Below are 20,191 nucleotides of genomic sequence, written 5' to 3' on the forward strand. Positions count from 1 at the left end.
GCAGCAGTAGAAACCCCAACTAAGTCATGAGGGAAAAGGAGAATATGATCAAAATACATTGTATGCATGTGTGAAATTCTCAAGGAATTAATGCAAATATTATATTGAAAAAATAGAAGAGTCTGGCTGGGTCGCATGGTAGTTTTGCCCTTCTGTTCTGAGGAACCCAAACATGCCTGTTTTCAGTGGCAGAACCCTTTGACAGTCCCCCCTGTGGTGACTAAGCCTTCCTCTTTCCTGTGGTTCTGTGTTAAGGCCTCTGAACTTGAGCAGCGTGTAGGAGGGCACAATAAACACTCAGCTAAGAAGACAAAGGAACAGGGTCACAGGTCACAAATTCCCCTCACAGGTTTCAGGAAGGCAAAACTCAGATGAGGAAGGAGGAGGTAGAAATCATACCCCAGAGTCAACAGTCTTCCCCGGAGTGTCTGAGTGCTGGCACGCTTGCCGCCCTGCCCCCCAACAGCCACCGACACCGTGTGGTAATTCGGCTTTTGGAAGAGTATGGTAATAGTATATGTATGAGAAAACTTACAGAAATATCACCGTGTGGGCCATTATCACTAAGCACAGGGGTAACTGTGCACTCACAGGGCTGTGCAGTTTCTAAGATGCTTCCAGAAACTTCTTTTAGGATGAGTGGGCATGGCAGTGCATGGGGTGGAAGTGGGACACAGAGGCAACCTGATCTCTGTGAGTTTGAGGCTAGCCTGGTCTACACTGGAAGTTCCAGGCTAGCCAGTGCTATAGAGCAAGACCCTGTCTCAGGGTTTTTTTGTTTTGTTTTGATTTTGGTTTTTTTGGGGGGGGGGCAGTGAAATGGATCGTGGGTAAAATACTTGTCACCAAGCCCGATGACCTGAGTTCAATCCCCGAGACTCACATGGAGAGAGGAGAGAACAGATTCTCAGAGTTGTCCTCTGAATTACACACACACACACACACACACACACACACACACACACACACACACATAATAAAGAAATACAATGTAATTTTTCTACTTTCTTTTTGACTTCATTTTCACTTTGCTCAAGGACCTTCAGGTCTGGCAGAGCAGCAGGGAGCGTGACAATAGATGCCCGGGTTCCACACCCTCTTCTCTCTCTGATGGGTCTTCAGCTAACTGGTGTTTCTGAGCCTGGCTCATCTGAAAACAGCGGTATATATACATACCTCAGGAACTGTTCTCACTACTTGTGACCACAGGCCCAACAAAAGCCACCCAAGGAAGGAAGGGGTTAGTTTGGCTCCCAGTTTGAGGATTCAGTCCATCATGGGGGGACAGCACGGTGGCAGGAACATGAGGCACCAATCACGTGGCCTTCACAGTCAGGAAGCAGAGAGAGAGGAACGCCCACACTTAGCTTGTTTTCTTTTCCTTTTTATTCAGTTCACAGCCCAGACCCATATCCAAGATGGGTCTTCGCTTCTCAGCCAACCTTGTCTGGAAACACACCTCACCTGTGTGTGGGTATGTCTTCAAGGTGGTTATACATGATCTCCTGTACTCCCTGAACCAACAGCCGGCCCCAAAAGTTAAGAGTTGGGTGTGGTGGCACGATTTATAATCCCCGGAGAGGAGAGCAGGAAGATCAGGCACTCAAGGACAGCCTCGGCCACATTGCAAGGAAACCTTGCCTCAGAGGAGGAAGAGGAAGAGGAGGAGGAAAGGTTCTTTAGTGGAGATGGGGAAAAGGCACGTGTACATGCATGGCTGTGTCTGAATAACCAGACCATACCAACAACTTGAAAATAGAGCTGTCATCATCTGTGGATAATTGCTAATGAGCCTGAGCCGGCATCTGTCCCTCATGCACCAGTGTTTCTTATTTTATGCATTCCAAGATTTAGTTATAGCTGGTTAGGTCTCAACAATAAGATTAGGGGCTGGAGAGGTGGCTCAGTGGTTAAGAGTGCTTGCTGCTCTTGCAGAGGACCTGAGTTCCTTCACAGCCACCTGGAACTCCAGCTCCAGGAGAGCCGATATTGTCCAGTGGCCTTTGAGGATGTGCGCGCGCGCGCGCACGCGCGCGCACGCACACACACACACACACACACATACACACACACACACACACATACACACACACACATACACACACACACATATACACACACACACACACATACACACACACATACACACACACACACACATACACACACACACACACACACACACACACACACACACACACACACACACCCTTAAAAAAGTCAGCTCCACAGAGCTGAAAGAGATGGCAGTCTCAGGGTAGAAGACATCACCAAATTTCCATTTGTACCACATTTACTGTTGGTCAAAGCCAGTTACAAGGTCAAGACTCAAGGGGTGCCATGTAGACCACCATTTGGTAGATGAAGCTACCACATTGCATTGTCACGGGGTATTTATAACACTTTTCCTTAAACTATTCTATAAGAACCGTGTATTATGTCTGTGCCCAGTAGGTAATCAAGGATGTTCATTGCAAGAATTCAGAAATAAAAACCTACTCCAGTGATGTCTGTGTCTGCCGCCCTTGGCTCATCGGCTTGACCCCGCTTTTTTCTTATTCAATGTTGGATTTCTGAGTTGGGCCTAAAACTTCAGTGGTTTAGAAAGTTCAGTGCCCTTATCTGTAACACAGACGGTGCCTTTTTACCTGAGCATTGTGACTCACCTCATCCCCCTCCATCTTGATGCTGGGGTGAGCATCATAAGTGTTCCCAGTCACTGCCAGGAAAAGGACATGACTTATTTACCAAAGAGTGACCCGGCAGAGATGGCCCTTGCTGCCCCCTAGTGGCTGCTTTTTGCATAGCTCCAACCCAAGTATGAAATTAGATAAATGATCAAAAACAGGAGGGTGGAACCTGAAAGCTTCCATAGGAGAGCCTCTCCACTGTGAGGAAGATTAGAGGATAAGCAGCAAGGTTTGCTCTGTGTGTGTGTGTGTGTGTGTGTGTGTGTGTGTGTGTGTGTGTGTGTGTGTGTGTGTGTGTGTGTGTGTGTTTAAATGACCAGCTACACGCTACACCTTGTATCTGGTGAGTCCTGTTTTCTCACGTCTTGGACCAGAGAAAAGGCAAAGTGAAACAATAGACACCGTGAGTCACCGTGGGTGAGGGAAGGCTCTGTCACTGAACAAACATAGTGGCGTTGGACACGGGGAGAGAGTTCCCGGACTCAATCAGCTCATCCAGGGCCTGGTAGGTCCCCACCACGAAGCCCACAAAGCCCAGAATGCTGATGAGGGCATCCTTGATGATGGTCAGGGGGCTCAGGCCCTCCCCATAGTAGGTGGTCACCTCCAGCAGGGGCGGGATGATGAGGGCCAGGGCGCTGCTGCTCACGGAGCCCACCAGGGAGAGGACCAGGTCCAGGCGTGGGATGAGGATGGCCAGCATGCCTATGGGAGAGGAAGGGGGACAGATGGAGAATCCCAGCTTTAAAAACAATGCCTTTAGAGGCTGTTATTGAAGTCATCTTTAAAAGAAACCAAACCTCCCTCAGACGCTCAATTTTGTAAATAAAAGTTGGGGGCTGGGGATGTAGCTCAGTTGGAAGAATGCCTGTCTAGCATGCAGGAAGCCGTGGTTCTATCCCAGCATCTACCCCCGGTTGCCATGGTGACACATGCCTACAACCCCAGCATTTTGGAGGTGAAGGCTGGAGGATCAGGAGCTCAAGCTTTCCTTTGGCTACCTAGTTTAGTTCAAGACCAACCTGAGACCGTATAAAAGGGACAAAATAAAGTAAAGAAAAAAAGTCAGGGTGTGTGTTGCATGCCTTTAGTCCCTGCATTTGGGAGGCAGAGGCAGGTGAATCCATGAATTCCAGGCCAGCCTGGTCTACATAGTAAGATCTAGTCCATCCAGGGATGCATACTGAGACCCCGTAAAAACAACAACAACAACAAAAAAAACTCCTTAAAACAACAACAACAAATGGGAGATGATGGTTCAGTGAGTGTAGGCACATGCTGCTAAGTCTGATGATCTGATTCTGATGCCCAGACACACGTGGTAAAAGTTGTCCTCTGACCTATACACATGTGAACAATACATAAAATAAATAAATGTAAAAAAATTAAAAAGAAGGAAAAGGTGGAGAGCTCCTAGGGCACCTGTTCCTGTCTCAGGGGTGACATATTAATGGTTGATGCAGCTCATTCCTGTTGTCCAGATTGAATCGAGTGTGACAGGTCAAGACAGAGCAGAGGTGTCTCCATCTTGTGTTCTTGCTGAGGCCATTTCAGGTTTAATTTGAATCTGATCTCCTTGATGGAGAATTCTGTGGAAAATGACCCCACTCTATTCTAGGAACCTGAGGTCAAGATGGTCCTAGCTAACTCACCTTAGTTTCTGTTAAACCATCTGCTTGTAAAACCACCCACCTCCCCTTCAGCTCCAGAGTGAGGCACCGAGATGTGGATTTTGCCATTCAAGGACTCTTGCTCTAAGTATTTGGGGCTACACTTGGGTCCCTGAATACCTGTGTATAGACCCAGCCAGCTGGAATAAAGACTTCCAATCAGCTACAGACTGAGTGGCCATCCCTGGTGGGTTCCCCACAACACTACGTGTTCATATTGTTGGGTTGTTGATGGGGAGGGATTTCCTGTCCTCACTCAGGTTCAGTGTCTGGGGTTCTGAAAATGGAAAGATTATCAAGAGAAAACACAATGTTCATTTGTGAGCTGCATCCCAGGAGAGTCCAAGTGATGGCAACGTATACCCAGGTAATGAAGGAAGCAGGCTTGACTCATAAGCACAGGGTCCTAGCAATACTTACTATCCCCCCAAACCAAAAGGAATGGAAGGCAGGCCAGTTTCGGATGGTTCCTTAATTCCAATATGACAATGGCTAGCCTTCTGTTGGACTGGCCTTGCAGACAGGTATGTATGTGTGTATGTATGTGTGTGAGTGTGTGTGTGTGTGGGGGGCTGTGTTTCCAGAACACCCTAGCTTGTCATTAAACAGGTTTAGATCACGATTTTTACTCAACCTCTGTTCAAATGTCAATAGCTTCAAATGATCTTCTGTTACTACTATTTCATGCATGTGTGTTCTTTTTTATTTTTTTGGTTTTTCAGGCAGGGTTTCTCTGTGTAGCTTTGCGCATTTCCTGGATCTCACTCTGTAGACCAGGCTGGCCTTGAACTCACAGAGATCCGCCTGCCTCTGCCTCCCGAGTGCTGGGATTAAAGGTGTGCACCACCACCGCCCAGTGCATGTGTGTTCTTATCTCTTTCCCTGTCAAATGATTTTTGTCCATCTTTCCATTTTTTATCCTTCGACAATTTCCTGTGGATATATACTGTAGTTGGTCATACTCCCCCCCCCACTACCTCTCTTGCCCCCCTTCTACTTGTCCCTGACCTCTTTTTCTCAACAAGCCTCCACCCACATTCATGTCTTTTTAAAAACGACCCTCTGGATTTAATTAGGGTTGTCTGCATGAGCATGGGTATGAAGCTTGTTTGAAATGTTGGCCTAAATTTACACGAAGTCCTGGGAGACCAATAACACTTGTTACCTGAGCATTCTTCCTGGCTCCCACCTTCAGTGCCAGCCTTGGAGGTGGGAGGTGCTGGCTCTGGACTTGGATGACCTAGGTTTGAATCCTGCTTGCTTTTCTTCACTAATATATTTCTTTAATTTAGTTACATTTATTTGTTCAGTGTATATATGTGGAATGTGCGCTTCAGCACATGTGTAGAAGTCTGAGGCAACTTTTAAGAGCCGATGCTTTCCCTCCATCATGTGGATTCCGGGGACTGAACTCAGGTTGTCAGGCTTGGGAGCAAGTGTCTACCAACTGAGCCATCTCACTGGCCTTTACTAATACTATTAACTATTGAGAAAGCATCTCATGTAACTCAGGCTGGTTTCGAACTTGCTATGTAGCCAAGGGTGACCTTGAACTTCTGATCCTCCTGACTCCACCTCCAGAGTGCTGGGATCCCAAGATTGTATCAACACACCCTCTTTATGAGGTTCTGAAGAATGAATGCATGCCAGGCAAATACTTAGAAACTAAACCATGTCCCCAACACTCACTGGCCAGTTATTTGACAGCGTCTTCCTTCACAAGCATTCTCATGGGGACTGAATAAACGCTATGAAATACAGCCTAGGAAGGGTTTCCCACAGTGCCTTGCACACTCTGTATCATGATTATTATTTAACACACTGGATATCAATGAATCTGTCCTTTGGCTGGGCATCAGCACACCTGTCTAATTAGGGCACATGTAAGAATGGTTTAAATGGAGGTTGGGGAGGTGGCTCAGTCAAGTGTCTACCTTCTAGGCAGAAGGACCTCAGCTGGATCCCTAGAATGCATGTTAAAAAGAACCAGGCATGGTGGGGTACACTTGTAACCCCAGCATTGGGGAGGCAGAGGCAAGTTGATCTCTGGGGCTTGCTAGCTAGGTAGCCTAGCCTAACTGGTGAGTTCCAGGCCAATATTTAGAGACCATATTTAAAAAATTTTGAAAAAGGTGGTAGTATCTGAAAAATGTCATCCTCTGCCTCTATATGGATGCCAACATACGAAGGTGTGTGCGCATGTGCGTGCACGCGTGCGCGCATACACACACACACACACACACACACACACACACACACACACACTTCTCAGGAAATGGTCAGGAGGCTCCCTGAGACTCTGTTCTACTCACATGTAAGGCAGACCAAGGCGATTCGGATGGACAGATCCACAGGCAGTGCCCAGCGCTTTGACACCTGGGAGACAGCAAGGGGGATGATGATTTCGGCGGGGACGTAGAACTGCAGGGCGTAGGTGCAGAGGATGCCGATAACATACAGGAGCTTGACTGACTGGTACAGCCTGCAAGACATACAGCCATGTTCTCCATGGCCTGACACCCCCACACCTGGCCTCCCAGGGACAGCAGCCTTGGACTTTGGGACAGTCCCCTGGGTCTGTGTTTCCTTCTCTGAGTACAGAGGAGTCTCACCAGAGTGGAGAGAACAGAGAAGCATGGAGGATCTGACGGCAGCAGAGAGAAGGGCCGTGCAGATGAGAGGCCAGCAGCCCTGAGCATGTGCACACGTGGTGCCTTCACAGACCACTCTGTGAAGTGAGGACAGACAGGCTGACACTAGACACTTCTCCCAGGAAGACTCAGCAGGTAAGTGGCCAGGGTCCTAAAGCCTGGGTCTAAAGTCCTTTGTGATTAGAGTCTAGGAATTGTCTGTGTCCCCCAGGTACTCAGTATATCAGGAGCCCTCAATAAGTGTTCAGCTTAGTTTGGAGACCTGCCAAGACTTGAATAATTGAGAGGGAAAGATGTTATCTGTGGGTTATGCGGAGACAGGAAAGGAGCAGCTGGGTCGTGGGCGGGCTTGAAGCTGAGGGCAGGGAGGAAGGGTGAGGCTTCAAGGGAGTTAAACGTGTGTGTCATACGTGTGTATGTGAGTGTGTATGCCACACACATGTAGAGGCCAGAGGTTGATGTCAGATGTCTTCCTCAGTTCCTTTGCACTTTATTTTTGGAGACAAGGTCTCTCCCTGAGCCTGGAGCCCGGCTGCCTGGGCAGTGAACCTCAGAGTCCTCCTGGCTCTGCCTTCCCAGTGCTGGGATTACGGGCACATGCCTGGCTTTTTTTGGAGTGTGTGTGTTATGATCAGATTCAGGATGCTCACGCTGGCATGTCAAATTCTCTTACCTGCTAAACCTTCTCTGCAGCCCTGTTTCAAGTTTTCAATACTAGCTCCCCTGGCTTGGGGGGAGGTGTCCAGTGGCAATGGACACTTAGTCATGAGCCTGGGAAGGGGAAACCAGAAGGTTCCAACCCACAGAAAGAAGCCTTTGGTTTTCCTCCAGCACTCCCATCTCCTCCCCCAAGGTGACCAAGGACTCTCGCTTTCCTTCTGTCCTGTCCTCTTAGCTGTGTTTCCTTAGCACTAAGCTACCAAGACCAGACTCAACCTGGAGGCTGCTGCGGACACACCTCTGTAGCATTGGAACCCAAGGTTCCAATGGTGGCTCCATCTCTCCCAGTGGGAGTGTCTCAGGACCTGGGTCTCCCTGCTCTGACAGGGAGAGGAAGAGAGCAACACCTTTCTACACATCTCTCAATCCCGACCACCCAAGAGCCGTGAAGGTACCAGCAGTTGGGCAGGTTAAGAGTGATGCTGGCTTTGATGTCATCTCCAAACCGCAGGTAGCCCAAGGCCCCGATGGCAATGTACAGGGTGGTGACGATGGACATCCCCAGAGACAGAATGGTTGGGAAGCGGCGGGCATCCTTCATCTTGTTTTCCAGAGGCAGGACCTACAGGAACACCACATTGTAAGGATAGGAGAACAATAACAATGGCAGTAGCAGTATCAGCCAGGAGCACAAAGAAGAGAAAGCCTTGCTGCCTCTGGCATGTTCCCACATGAATCAAAGAAGGGACTTGAAAAAATGCTTGTATGCTCTCGTGCATGCCAATATTATTCACGATCAGAAGGTGGGAGGCAGACAAGGATCCACCACTAGAAAATGAGTAAACAAAATGTGGCACATCCATGCAGTGGAATATTATACATTCTTTAAAAAGGAGGAAATTCTGGGGCTCAACAGTTAAGAGTACTGGCTGCCCTTGTAGAGGACCCAGGTTCAGTTCCCAGCACCTAGATCAGGCAGCTCACAACCACCTGTAACTCCAGCACCATGTGATCTGACACCCTCTTCTGGCCCCTGTGGGCACTAGACACATATGCAGTGTACATACATACATACATGCAGGCAAAACACTCATACACATAGAATAAAAAGAAATAAATCTGTTTTAAAATGAAGGAAATTCTGACACTCATTGCTATGTCTGTGGAGGCCAGAAGAGGGCGATGGATCTCCAGGAGCTGATGTGGGTGCTGGGACGCGGATCTTGGTTCTCTCCCAGAACAGCCAGTGCTCTTAACTACAGAGCCTTCTTTGCGCCTCTGAGTTATGACAATAACCATTTGGACAGGGGTGAGGAGATACCTCACCGTCACACCCAATGGCTAAGGAGAAGGTGCATGTTTGTATGTATTTGATGGCCATTTGTGGTTCTAGAAGTCTCCACTTGGGGCATTCACCTGTTTTGCAGCTGGATTACTTTGCTGCTGTTGGCCAGGTCCCTTATACATCCTGGGTGTCAGCCCTCTGCCGGTGAGCATGCGCCTCTTGTTCTGAAGGCTGTCTCCCCTCCGCTCCTTCCTATGCTCTGAAGACGCTCTTTCTTAGTTAGACGTAACCCCGTTTGCCAGTTTACTTTTGTTCTCTGTGCCTTTGGAGTTCTACCCAGAAAAGTCAGTCCCTGACCCACCACTGTGTCTGACCATCCCTCCACTCTCCTAGAAGTTGAGACTTTCCAGTCTTCCGTTAATGTCTTTGATCCATTTTGAGGTTTTTTTTGTTGTTGTTGTTTTTGTTTTTGGTTTTGTTTTTTTGTTTTGTTTTTTTTTTTTGATTTTTCGAGACAGGGTTTCTCTGCGTAGCTTTGCGCCTTTCCTGGAACTTGCTTTGGAGACCAAGCTGGCCTCGAACTCACAAAGATCCGCCTGGCTCTGCCTCCCGAGTGCTGGGATTAAAGGCGTGTGCCACCAACGCCCGGCTTGTTTTTTTTTTTTTTTTTTTTTTAAGATTTTAAAAATTACATTTATTTATTTATTTCATGTGTGTGAGGAGATCAGAGGACAATCTGGCAGAAATTCGGTTTTCTCCTTCCACCATGTGGGTCCCAAGGATTGAACTTAGGTCGTCAGGCTTGGAGGCAAGCACCTTTACCAGCCGAGCCATCTTGCTGGTCCTTGGGTTGCTTTTTGTGCAAGGTGAAGTTTCCAGTTTTGGCATGGGAATAAATGTCATAATGCTGAGTTTCAGGATATTTTTTCTTCCTATCTCCACGAGTTTAAACTCAAGGGAGACCCCAATTCTGGGATGATTTGGTGGCAGATGATGGAAACCACTCCATGGGACACCTTTTCTTCTTAGCAGGGCGATCTGAAAAGGGACCCTTGTGGGACAGAGGGTACGACAGGAACCCTGATTTCCTGTTTCTCTGTTTCTGCTAGGCCACATCCCCAAAGACAAGTCCCAGCCACAGAGCCACATTCTGGTGTGTGTGTGTGTGTGTGTGTGTGTGTGTGTGTGTGTGTGTGTTTAAGCCACCGAGAAACACATGGAAGAAACACAAGGAGTACATGCAAGCATAGGGAGACAAAAGCCAGGCTTTCTGGCCAGAGGATAATTAAAAGGAGATTGGCTAGAAGCTGGTAAACTCAGATAAAGAAGTACTTATAAAAGATTTGGGGCTGGAGACATGGCTCAGAGGTTAAGAGCACTGGCTGTTTTCTTCCAGAGGTCCATAGTTCAATCCTCAGCACCCACATGGTGGCTCACAACCATCTGTAACGAGATCTGGTGCCCTCTTCTGGCATGTAGACAGAACACTGTATGTGTAATTAATAAATAAATCTTTAAAAAAAAAAAAAAAAGATTTGTACAGGCTGGGCATGGTGGCATACACCCAGCTTGGGAGCAGAGGCAAGGGGATTCCCATAAGTACAAGGCCAATCAGGGAAACATCAAGGCCATGCCTCAAAAAACAAAATACAACAAAATAAGATTTGAATAGCTCACAAAGAAGACGTCCAAATGCTAACTAAAGAGCATAAAAGAGGGCCAGTGAGATGGTTCTGTGGGGAAAGCACTTGCTGGGAGAGCCTGATGACCTGAGTTCAATTCCCCGGAGCCCACAAAAAGCTGGATGTGGTGGCACACAGCTGTAATCCCAGCACTCCTCAGGTGAGATGGGAGGCAGAGCCAGGAGAATCGGCAGAAAGCGCACAGGCCAGCTAGCCTGAGGGCCTAAGAGCAGCTGAGGCAGTAAGAGAGACACCTCAAAGGGTGAAGAGAACTGACCCCTGACCTCTGACCCCTGACCCCACATGCACACCTTCACTCTCACGCACACACTACTAAAAACAAACCAAGATGTATAAAAAAAAGTATAAATGGGGTTGGGGATTTAGCTCAGTGGTAGAGAGCTTGCCTAGCAAACGCAAGGCCCTGGGTTTGATCCTCAGCTCAAAAAAAAAAAAAAAAGTATAAGTAATACTCATAACCAGTTATCACTAAAATGCAAATCAAACCACAATCAAATACTATTATATATCCATTAGAATGGTTGACATAAAAATATACTGGGGCTGCGGGCACAGCTCAGTGATGGAGTGCTGCTTAGCATGCATGAGGTCCTGGGTTCAATTCCCAGCATCCTCCCACATCCTCTCTGAACTGACAGTCCAGACAAGCGCTATCCCATATGCAGAAGGGCAAGAATGCTCACATGCACTGGCCCAAGTGAAAAATGCCAGTCAGCACTGGGGGTGGAGTTCAGTGGTAGACTCACTTGCCTAGCCAGCTGGGGTCCAGTTTCAGCCCCCAGCACTCAGAGCAAGGACAGACAAACATCCGACCAAAATTACTGTATTTCTGAAATCCGCTGGGCAGTTTCTTATAAACCTCTATAAATATGAGACCCAGAAGCCTATTCCTAGAGAAGAAAAAGTTAAATCTACATAATGACCTTTATATGAGTTCTCGGAGTAAGGAGCATTGCTCACAGATGTCACAGACTAGAGACAGTTCAGGTGCCCTCAGTGGGTGAGCCGATGAGAGGTGGCACCGACCTGACCCCTCAGTGGCTGCTCTGCTGTACGAGCACTGAGTGAGGGACGCAGGCGGTAGCAGAGAATGGAGCGGCTGAATGAAGCTGAGAATATATTCATCTCAATATTGTTATGCAGGGAGGAAAGGAATTACCTTTATTTTTTTTTTTTTGAGACAGGGTGTCATGTAGTTTAGGCTGCCTTCGAAAATGCTGTGGCACTAAGGATGACCTTGAATTTCTAATCCTCCTACTTCTGCCTCCCGAGGGCAGGGTTTACAGGTTTGCACCATCATGCCCACTTTTTGTGGTGCTGAGGATGGAACTCAGGTCTTTGTACACTCAGGGGAGCTCTTCACCGGCAAAGCTACATCCCAGCCCATAATCAATCGCAAACACACATATCTTTTTCAGGTTAAAACACGCATTTTTTGGGGGAGTGGTGGTGGTTTCAGATAGGGTTCCTCTGTGTAGCTCTGGCTGTCCTGGAACTCGATTTGTTGATCAGGCTGACCTTGAACTCAAGAGCTCTACCTGGCTCTGCCTCTTAATTTTTTTTTTTTTTTTTTGACTAAACTTGATTTTTTTTTCTTCCCCAAGACAGGCTTTCTTTGTGTAGCCTTGGCTGTCCTGGAACTCACTTTGTAAACCAGGCTGTCCTCAAACTCACAGAGATCCATTTGCCTCTGCCTCCTGAGTGCTGGGATTAAAGGCATGCATCATCACAGTCTTGATTTTAAGAAGACTAGGAAACTCATATAGCTGGGAAGATAAACACTGAGTAGACATATTAACAAAAATAATCTCCTGATTGCTTCTCTGCTATGACCTACTTTTTGTCTGCTGGTGACAACCAATCCAAATGAGACCAGAGGTTGCTCTATCCCATGGGTGATGTCCACAGGTCCAACCCAATGGCCAAGAACACACAGAAAACCAGAGCTAATAGCTCCTTCCCAGAAACTGGTTCACAGGTCCAGGGGAAGGCCACCTTCATTCCAACCTTACCACACCGATGCTTTCGAATGAGAAAATGGCTGTTCCAAAGAAGAGAGGGTAGGTCTTCCAGCTTGCTACCAGTGGCAACTGGCTGGGGTCTGGAATTCCCTACAGGAGAGAAAAATACAAGATTGTCACTCTATGGGCATGCTTAAGCTTCTCTAAGCAAGAAGGACTCTGAAAGGAAAGCTGAATTTGAGAACATTGAATGCCACAAAGTTCAGCCAGCCTTTAGAATGAGGTAAAATGATAAATATTGACTTTAATATTACACAGTACCAAAGAGCCAGAGGGCAGGAACATACAGGCATTGTCAAAGCATGGAAGATCAGTGTCTCATGAAGGGAGCAGGTTTACCAGAAGTCTCTAAAAAATATTGTATGTATTACAGATTAGTGACACCCAATAGCCCCCAAGAACATCCATGATGGTTACTGGGTATGAGCACTAGAAATTATCATAATATAGTTATAGAATATTTTAGGGAGCCCTACATAGTTGAATCTGAAAGTCTGCTTTTCTCTTTCTGAGCCGTAGATTAAAGGGAGAACAGAATGGGTGGAGTAAATCTTCTACTCAGCCCGTGGCCCAGGATGTTAAAAGAAACACAGAATTGTTTTTATAATTGAGGATTCCTGGGATAGCCCCAGTGTAAAGCAGAAGTAGCATATATGTGTACAGGTGTGATCTACACATGTGTGGAGGCCAGAGGTCAATGTCAAGTGTCTTCATCAGTCCCTCTCCACTTTAATTTTTGAGTCAGGGTCTCTCACTAAACCTGGAGTCCATCCATTTGGCTAGCCTGGCTGGTCAGTCAGCCTCAGGGATCTTCCTGTTCCTGCTCTGCTCACCCCAATTCCCCCACTCTGGTGCTGGAATTACAAGCATGTGCCACAGCACCCTGGTTCTTAGACAGGTTCCAGAGATCTCAACTCAGGTCCTCAGGCTTATGTGGCAAACGGGTTACTAATGGAGCCATCTCCCTAACCCTCAAATACAGCCTTTTAAAAAGCAATGGTATTAAAAGCAGTCATTTGGAGACAAAGAAGGGATGAGAGAGCTAAAAAGACGAGATGGTACAAAGAGGGAACGTCACAGCAAGATGGGTCCTAGGCTGAAGGGTGAGGAACACACCCACCCATCTTAGGACTTGGGGCCTGATGTCTCGTATGGTTACAAGGGCCCTGTCTGCTGGGGAGTTAGCAGATGCTGTGCACCAACCTGGACAATGTACTGGGCGATGATGATCAGGCTGACCAGCATGCTGATGTTGGCCAACAGGGAGAAGATGGTGAGGACACGGAGGTTCCGAATGAAGACCAGAAGCCCCAGAAAGGGCAGGAAGGCGAGCATGTAGAGTCGTGAGTCCATGGTGGGCGTCAGAACTAGGGTCTCGTTGTAGTGGCAGCTGATGGTTGTGCTATTAACAGCTTCTACTACCTGAGGAAGAGATGAGAAAGCAAGAGGAGGAAAAAGTCTGAGTACATGGTGGACTCAGTGCTTTCCCCAGATCCATGCTCTCATATTAAAAAGTCAGGGGCTCTTAAGCAAGTGTAGGGCGCTGAGAACTTCTTTTTGGTTTTAATTTTAGGAAACATTTACATTCATTTATGTGTTTGTGTGTGCATGTGTGCACCCCATGGTGCACACGTGGAAGTTGGTTCTCTTCTCTCCTTGCACTATATGGGACCCAGGGCTTGACCTAAGGTCATCATGCTTGGCAGTAAGTGTCACCTCTCCAGCTCATGAAACGTCTTATTCTAAAACCTCTTCATCAGACTACTTTAAAGGAAGCTACCAAAACAGCAAATTTAATGACAGATAACTGCATTATAGTGAGGGGTCTGGTGCCGTGGCTCCCTGGCATCCATTTCCTGGTATTGATTATTCGTACTGAATTCTCTTTGCTGTTGAATGCAGCCTTGGGAAAACAGAAGGTCACAGAACTGGAGGGCTGGCCTGTGAGTCAGGCTCTGTGCTCAGAAATAAAGATGGGAATCTCAAGGTAAGTGACACAAAGACCAACTAAAGAAGGTGAGAGAGAGAGCCCTGACAGTGGGGTCCCAAGGATGACTCACTCATTCTGGTGTCTGCAGCGTCTCTCCCCCACACACCATGCTCTGGCTTCTGGTCTTTTCTGAGACTTGCATTTTAGCTTTCTCTTCCACATTGTAAGTCAGCTTAGATCCTTCTACTACACATATTTTCTGTCTAAAAATTTCCCAGAGTCTCCTTTCACTCATAATCCCCAAATCCCCCTAGTTATTGCTCTGTAACTGGCCTGGAGAGTTAGTCTCTCTGTCTTTAAAACAAAACGATAGATGCATTTATTTTATTATTTTGTGTGTATGAGTGTTTGGCCTACATGTATGTTTGTGAGCCATGTGCATGTCTAGTGCCTGCTGAGGTCAGAAGAGGAAGTCAGATCCCTGGGACTGGAGTTAACAGACAGTTGTTAGCTGTCATGTGGGTGGTGGAAACAGAACCCAGGTCCTCTGCAGGAGCAACAAGGTCTCTTAACCACTGAGCTAACTCTCAAGCTCAGTTCTTTCTTGACTGGATTGGTAATAGCATTTCGAATGTCAGGGTTAATTTTTTTTTCTTTTGCATGGATTGGCCCCCTTAAAGAAGAATGTGACATCCTTGAACCATACTTAGTGAAAACCATTAACACACTCAAACATGTAAACAAGATTCTGACGGTGGTTAGTTTTAATTGTCAGCTCGTTATAAATCTAGAATTACCTGGGGAGAGTGTCAGTGAAGAATTGCATAGCTCACGTTGGCCTGTGGGCATGTCCTTGGGGGATTATCTTGATGGTTAACTGAGGTGGGAAGACCCAGCCCACTGTGGGCAACATCATTCCCTAGAATTGGGTCCTAGACTGTGCAATCACGGAGAAAATGAGTGAAGGAGTAAGCATGCAGCATTCATTTCTCTCTGCTCTTGACTGTGGATGTGATGTGACCGATTGCTTTGGGTTCCTGCCACCCTGATTTCCTGTGGGAGACCATTTTCAGGTTTCCTAGTGGCTGTACCCAGCAGGACTGCATAAGAAGGTGATTGGACCATGGGCCTGAGTGTCAGGTGTTTGTAAGGGTCCACACTTGACTATAACTAGCAAAGGGGAGGTCTTTTGCTCCACCCCTTGACATTGTTATAAATAGACCTTTGGAATAAAGTTCTGGGCTGGTGGATCCAGGGCCACTTGGTCTATCTTGTGTTTTCTCTCCCTTCTTTATTTCTAACTAAGTCTCTTATCACTTATTCCTCAAGAGTCCCTGGGGTAAGCAATGGTGGGTCCGCCACAACTTCCCTATAATGATGAACCATCACCTGGAATTGTGAGCTGAAATACACTCATTCTCCCTTAGATTTCTTTCTGTTGAGATATTTTACCACAGCAACAAAAATGAGACTCAAACAATCTCCCAAAACACACAGTATACACGCCCCTTCCCTATAAGCTTAGGGTGAACGAATGGTCCACCCCAAGTTTAAAATCGGCACAACTCTAATAGAAACAGTACAGCTGTTCAGGCAATAGGATTCACGGCAGAACAATTAGAATGTAGAATCATGCAAGAAGAAAGCGTAAAGCTCTTGCTGACATCAGTACTGGCGGAGAAGCATGGAGTCATCTCCAATATATCCATCCATGCATTTTCTACACAATGTCACAAGTTACATGATGAAGATTCATTTTATTTTGCAAGATGGCAATCACTGTATCCATTCTTATTTTGAAATCTTATTTTAACTTAAATATCATGGATATATAAATATGAGTTGTTGCCCCTTGAATTTTTTTTCTACTTCTTGCATGTGTGTCCTAGGGGTGGAACCCTGGGGTCAGGCATGCAGAGCAAGCACTGTGCCACTGAGTTGCTTGGCTTGGCTTTTTTTGGGGGCGGAGGGGGGGAGGCAAGATCTCATGTAGCCTAGGTTGGCCTCAAACTTACTATGTAGCTGAGAATGACCTTGGACTTCTGATCCTCCTGCCTCCACCTTCCCAGTTTGTGAGGTGCTGGAGATTGAGCCCAGAGATTTGGGAATGTTAGGCAATCACTCTACTAACTGAGCTACATCCCAGCTCTCGACCTTTGCCTTTTTGTTTGTTTAGTGATTCTTTCCTATAGTAGGAAACATCCCCAGATGATTAGTGTGGTAGTTTGAATGTAACTGTCCCCATAAGCTCATAGGGAGTTGCTGTGGGATAATGCTTTTGTACACTGGTTTAATAAAATGCTGATTGGCCAGTAGCCAGGCAGGAAGTATAGACAGGACAAGCAGACAAGGAGAATTCTGGGAAGAGGAAGGCTGAGTCAGGAGATGCCAGTCTGCCATCCAGGGAGCAGTGTGTAATGGCACAGGTAAAGCCGTGGAAAATGTGGTGATTTATAGATTAATAGAAATGTGCTGAGTTTAAATGTAGGAGCTAGTTAATGGTAGGCCTTAGCTAATGGCCGAGCAGTTTTAATTAGTGTAAACCTCTGTATTTACTTGGATCTGAGCAATCACAGGACCAGGCGGGACACAGGAATTTTATAAATGGCTGTGGGACCTTGATGCCAGACAACCACAAGAAAACTCCAGCTACAGGTAGTGGCACTATTAGGAGCTATGACCTTGTTGAAGTAGGCGTGGTCTTACTGGGGGAAGTGTGTCATTGTGGGGGCGGGCTTTGAGGTCTCCTATGCTTAAGCTACATCTAGTTCAATTCACTTCCTGTTGCCTGCAGATTAAGATGTAGGACTCTCAGCTCCTTCTCCAGCACCATGACTGCCTGCATACTGCCATATCCTGCTATGATGATAATGGACGAAGTCTATGAACTGTAAGCCACTCCAATTAAAAGTTTTCCTTTATAAGAATCGCCATGGTCATGGTGTCTCTTCACTGCAATAGAAACCCTAACTGAGACAATTAGCCAGGCACTCACAGACCTCCATAAAAGATCTCTATGCAGGGGTCAGGACTCTTCCTCAAGGCAGCCACCACTGTCTTCTATAACCAGTAGAATTGCTTCTTTTAGGCCAATCTCTCGTATTCCTGCCTGGAAGTTTTTTCATGGTCTATCTCCCTAGCTTGGCTACTACCACTCTGTAAGGTGCCCAAGCATGCCCCCGCTTGCATATGGCTCCTGGAGGCAGCCTTCTCTGATGCCAGGGGCTTCACAATGATGTTTCTCAACCACAGTGTGCATTCCTCACACCTGAGCTGCCTCCCAGATGTCACATGGAAGTTTGCCCACTGTGTTCTAGAACTGCTCACTTAGCTTGCAACCCCTTCAAGAGAGTGCTTGCTTTGATAGGCAGCTGATAAAAATGCAGATTGTGAGCAACGGATCATAAGTAAAGGTTTGCAGATAGCAGCTTGTTTTCTAAAGAGCTTCTGCGTGGTGAGTTTGAGGCTAGCTTGGGCTACATGAGATCCTGCCTCAAGCAATAAAATAAAGATAATACAAACAATACTATCCTTGGGCTGGGGATATGGCTTAGCTAGTAGAGTGCTTGCTGGGCAGGCATGAAGTTCTGGATTTGATTTCAAGTTTTGCATAAACCAGGCATGTTGGCACACACCTGACATCCCTACACTTGGTGGGTACAGGCGGGGGGAGGGGGATCAGGAATTCAAGGTCATATTTGGCTATATAATAAATCTGAGGCCAGCTTGGGCTACATGAGACCCCATCTCAAAAAAGCAAAAAGGAATAAAAGAAACAGTGGAAATATTCAACAATAGAATATAGATCATGTTAGGATCATTATTAGTGATCAATTGCTCCAAACTATTTTTTTAATTCTTTTTTTAAAATGTCTTTATTTTTTAAGATTTATTTATTTATTATGTGTACAGTGTTCTGCCTGCATGTATGTCTGCAGGCCAGAAGAGGGCACCAGATCTCATTACAGATGGTTGTGAGCCACCATGTGGGTACTGGGAATTGAACTCAGAACCTCTGGAAGAGCAGCCAGTGCTCTTAACCTCTGAGCCATCTCTCCAGCCCCAGAATTTTTTTTTTTTTTTTTTGAGCTGAGAATCAAACCCAGGGCCTTGCACTTACTAGGTGAGCGCTCTACCACTGAGCTAAATCCCCAACCCCTGCTCCAAACTATTTAAAATGGAAGAATCTGGCAAAATGTGACTCAGTTATGATAGTCAGCTTTCCATTGCTATAATGAAACACCTGAGATAATTAATTTTTAAAAAGGAAAAAGTATGGGCTCCTAAGATGGCATGAGTATCTACACACACACACACACACACACACACACACACACACACACACATACACACACACACACACACACACACACACACAGGGTAATGGCTCAGAAATCTGTAGCTATCTGGAGGGTGGGGGAGGCCAAGCTACCTGATAGCATGCTTTTCCCTTCCCATGTTGTATTGACGAGTTTTTGAGGACTCAGATGAAGAATGCGGTAGACAAAAAAACTGGTAGAGAAGCCTCCTTCTGTGTCCTCCCCTTCCCACCTTGTCTAGAGTACCTGTTTTAAATTGTCCGCCAGAAACACAATGTACACGCAGCAGAAGCCCAGCTGGGTGACAATGAGGAAGAAACTCACAATGCGCCTGGAGGGAGGAGGGAGGAGAGAGAGACTTGTTATAAGAGAAATTGATTTCTGTGTTCCATTTCTTGTCATTCTGCTCTCTGTCCCCAAGGGCTGGTGCCCCCCATACATGAGCACACATGTGCACTACACAAAAACCCCTGTCTTTCAGCCACTAGCAAGAGGTAACGACAACTCTTTGTAAACAGCAGTTGAACACTCACGGCAGGGTAAGTGATCGAGTTCCCAGGAATGGGACCCTGTGTCCCAACTGGCTCCATGACATTCTTCACCCCTGCCTCTCACTGTGACTGATAACAAACACACAGCATTTATTAGCTTCCCAGAACACATAGAACATTTTTCCTAACATGTGTCAGACACTTCATTGGGTGTTGAAGACACATTTATAACACAGGGACTCTTGCTCTGGTAGTTTATAATCAAATGGTTTGTATGATGAACAGAAATTAGCATTACAGGGGCTGAAGAGATGATGCAATTGCTTGCTTGCTCACAAGCATGAGGACCTGTATTTGAATCCCTAGTGCCCATGTAAAAGCCAGGCATGTGTAGTGGGTAGCCATCCCAGCATTGGCCTGGAAGTTCCAACACCCATTGTGGCTTCGGTAATGGTCACGCCCACAAGGCGGGGCTGAGGGAGGAAGCAGAAGATCCAGGATCTAGAGGAGAGGTCTCTCTTGGTTCTGGGACGCTGGACGCTGGAGGTAGACTGAGCGCCGGACTGCGCCATACCTTTGCCAGACCCTACAACCTATCCCTTCATTTGTAAGTTACCCCACAAAATAAACCTCCCTTTTAACTACGTGGAGTGGCCTTAATAATTTCACCAATAGGCATGGTGGTGCATACCTGTAATCCCAGTGCTGGGAAGGTGGAGACAAGTATTCCCGGAGCTTGCTGACTGGCCAGTGTAGCCATATCAGTGAGTT

At 46.7% G+C, this 20,191-nt stretch overlaps 1 protein-coding gene across 1 annotated transcript in view; it reads right to left on the reverse strand.

The window, feature by feature from the left end:
* Window positions 1-3,123: 3,123 nt before the first annotated feature.
* Window positions 3,124-20,191, reverse strand: part of Slc36a2 (solute carrier family 36 member 2) — a 30,692-nt gene continuing 13,624 nt past the window's right edge. Inside the window, exons 5-10 of the mRNA XM_036197657.1 lie at window positions 19,176-19,260; window positions 13,884-14,102; window positions 12,672-12,770; window positions 8,127-8,293; window positions 6,673-6,842; window positions 3,124-3,395 (exon numbers count right to left, since the gene is read on the reverse strand). Coding sequence (XP_036053550.1) covers window positions 3,124-3,395; window positions 6,673-6,842; window positions 8,127-8,293; window positions 12,672-12,770; window positions 13,884-14,102; window positions 19,176-19,260 — 1,012 coding nt within the window. The remainder of the gene's footprint in view (window positions 3,396-6,672; window positions 6,843-8,126; window positions 8,294-12,671; window positions 12,771-13,883; window positions 14,103-19,175; window positions 19,261-20,191) is intronic.

This window comes from Onychomys torridus, chromosome 8, assembly GCF_903995425.1.
Source record: "Onychomys torridus chromosome 8, mOncTor1.1, whole genome shotgun sequence".
NCBI lineage: Eukaryota > Metazoa > Chordata > Mammalia > Rodentia > Cricetidae > Onychomys > Onychomys torridus.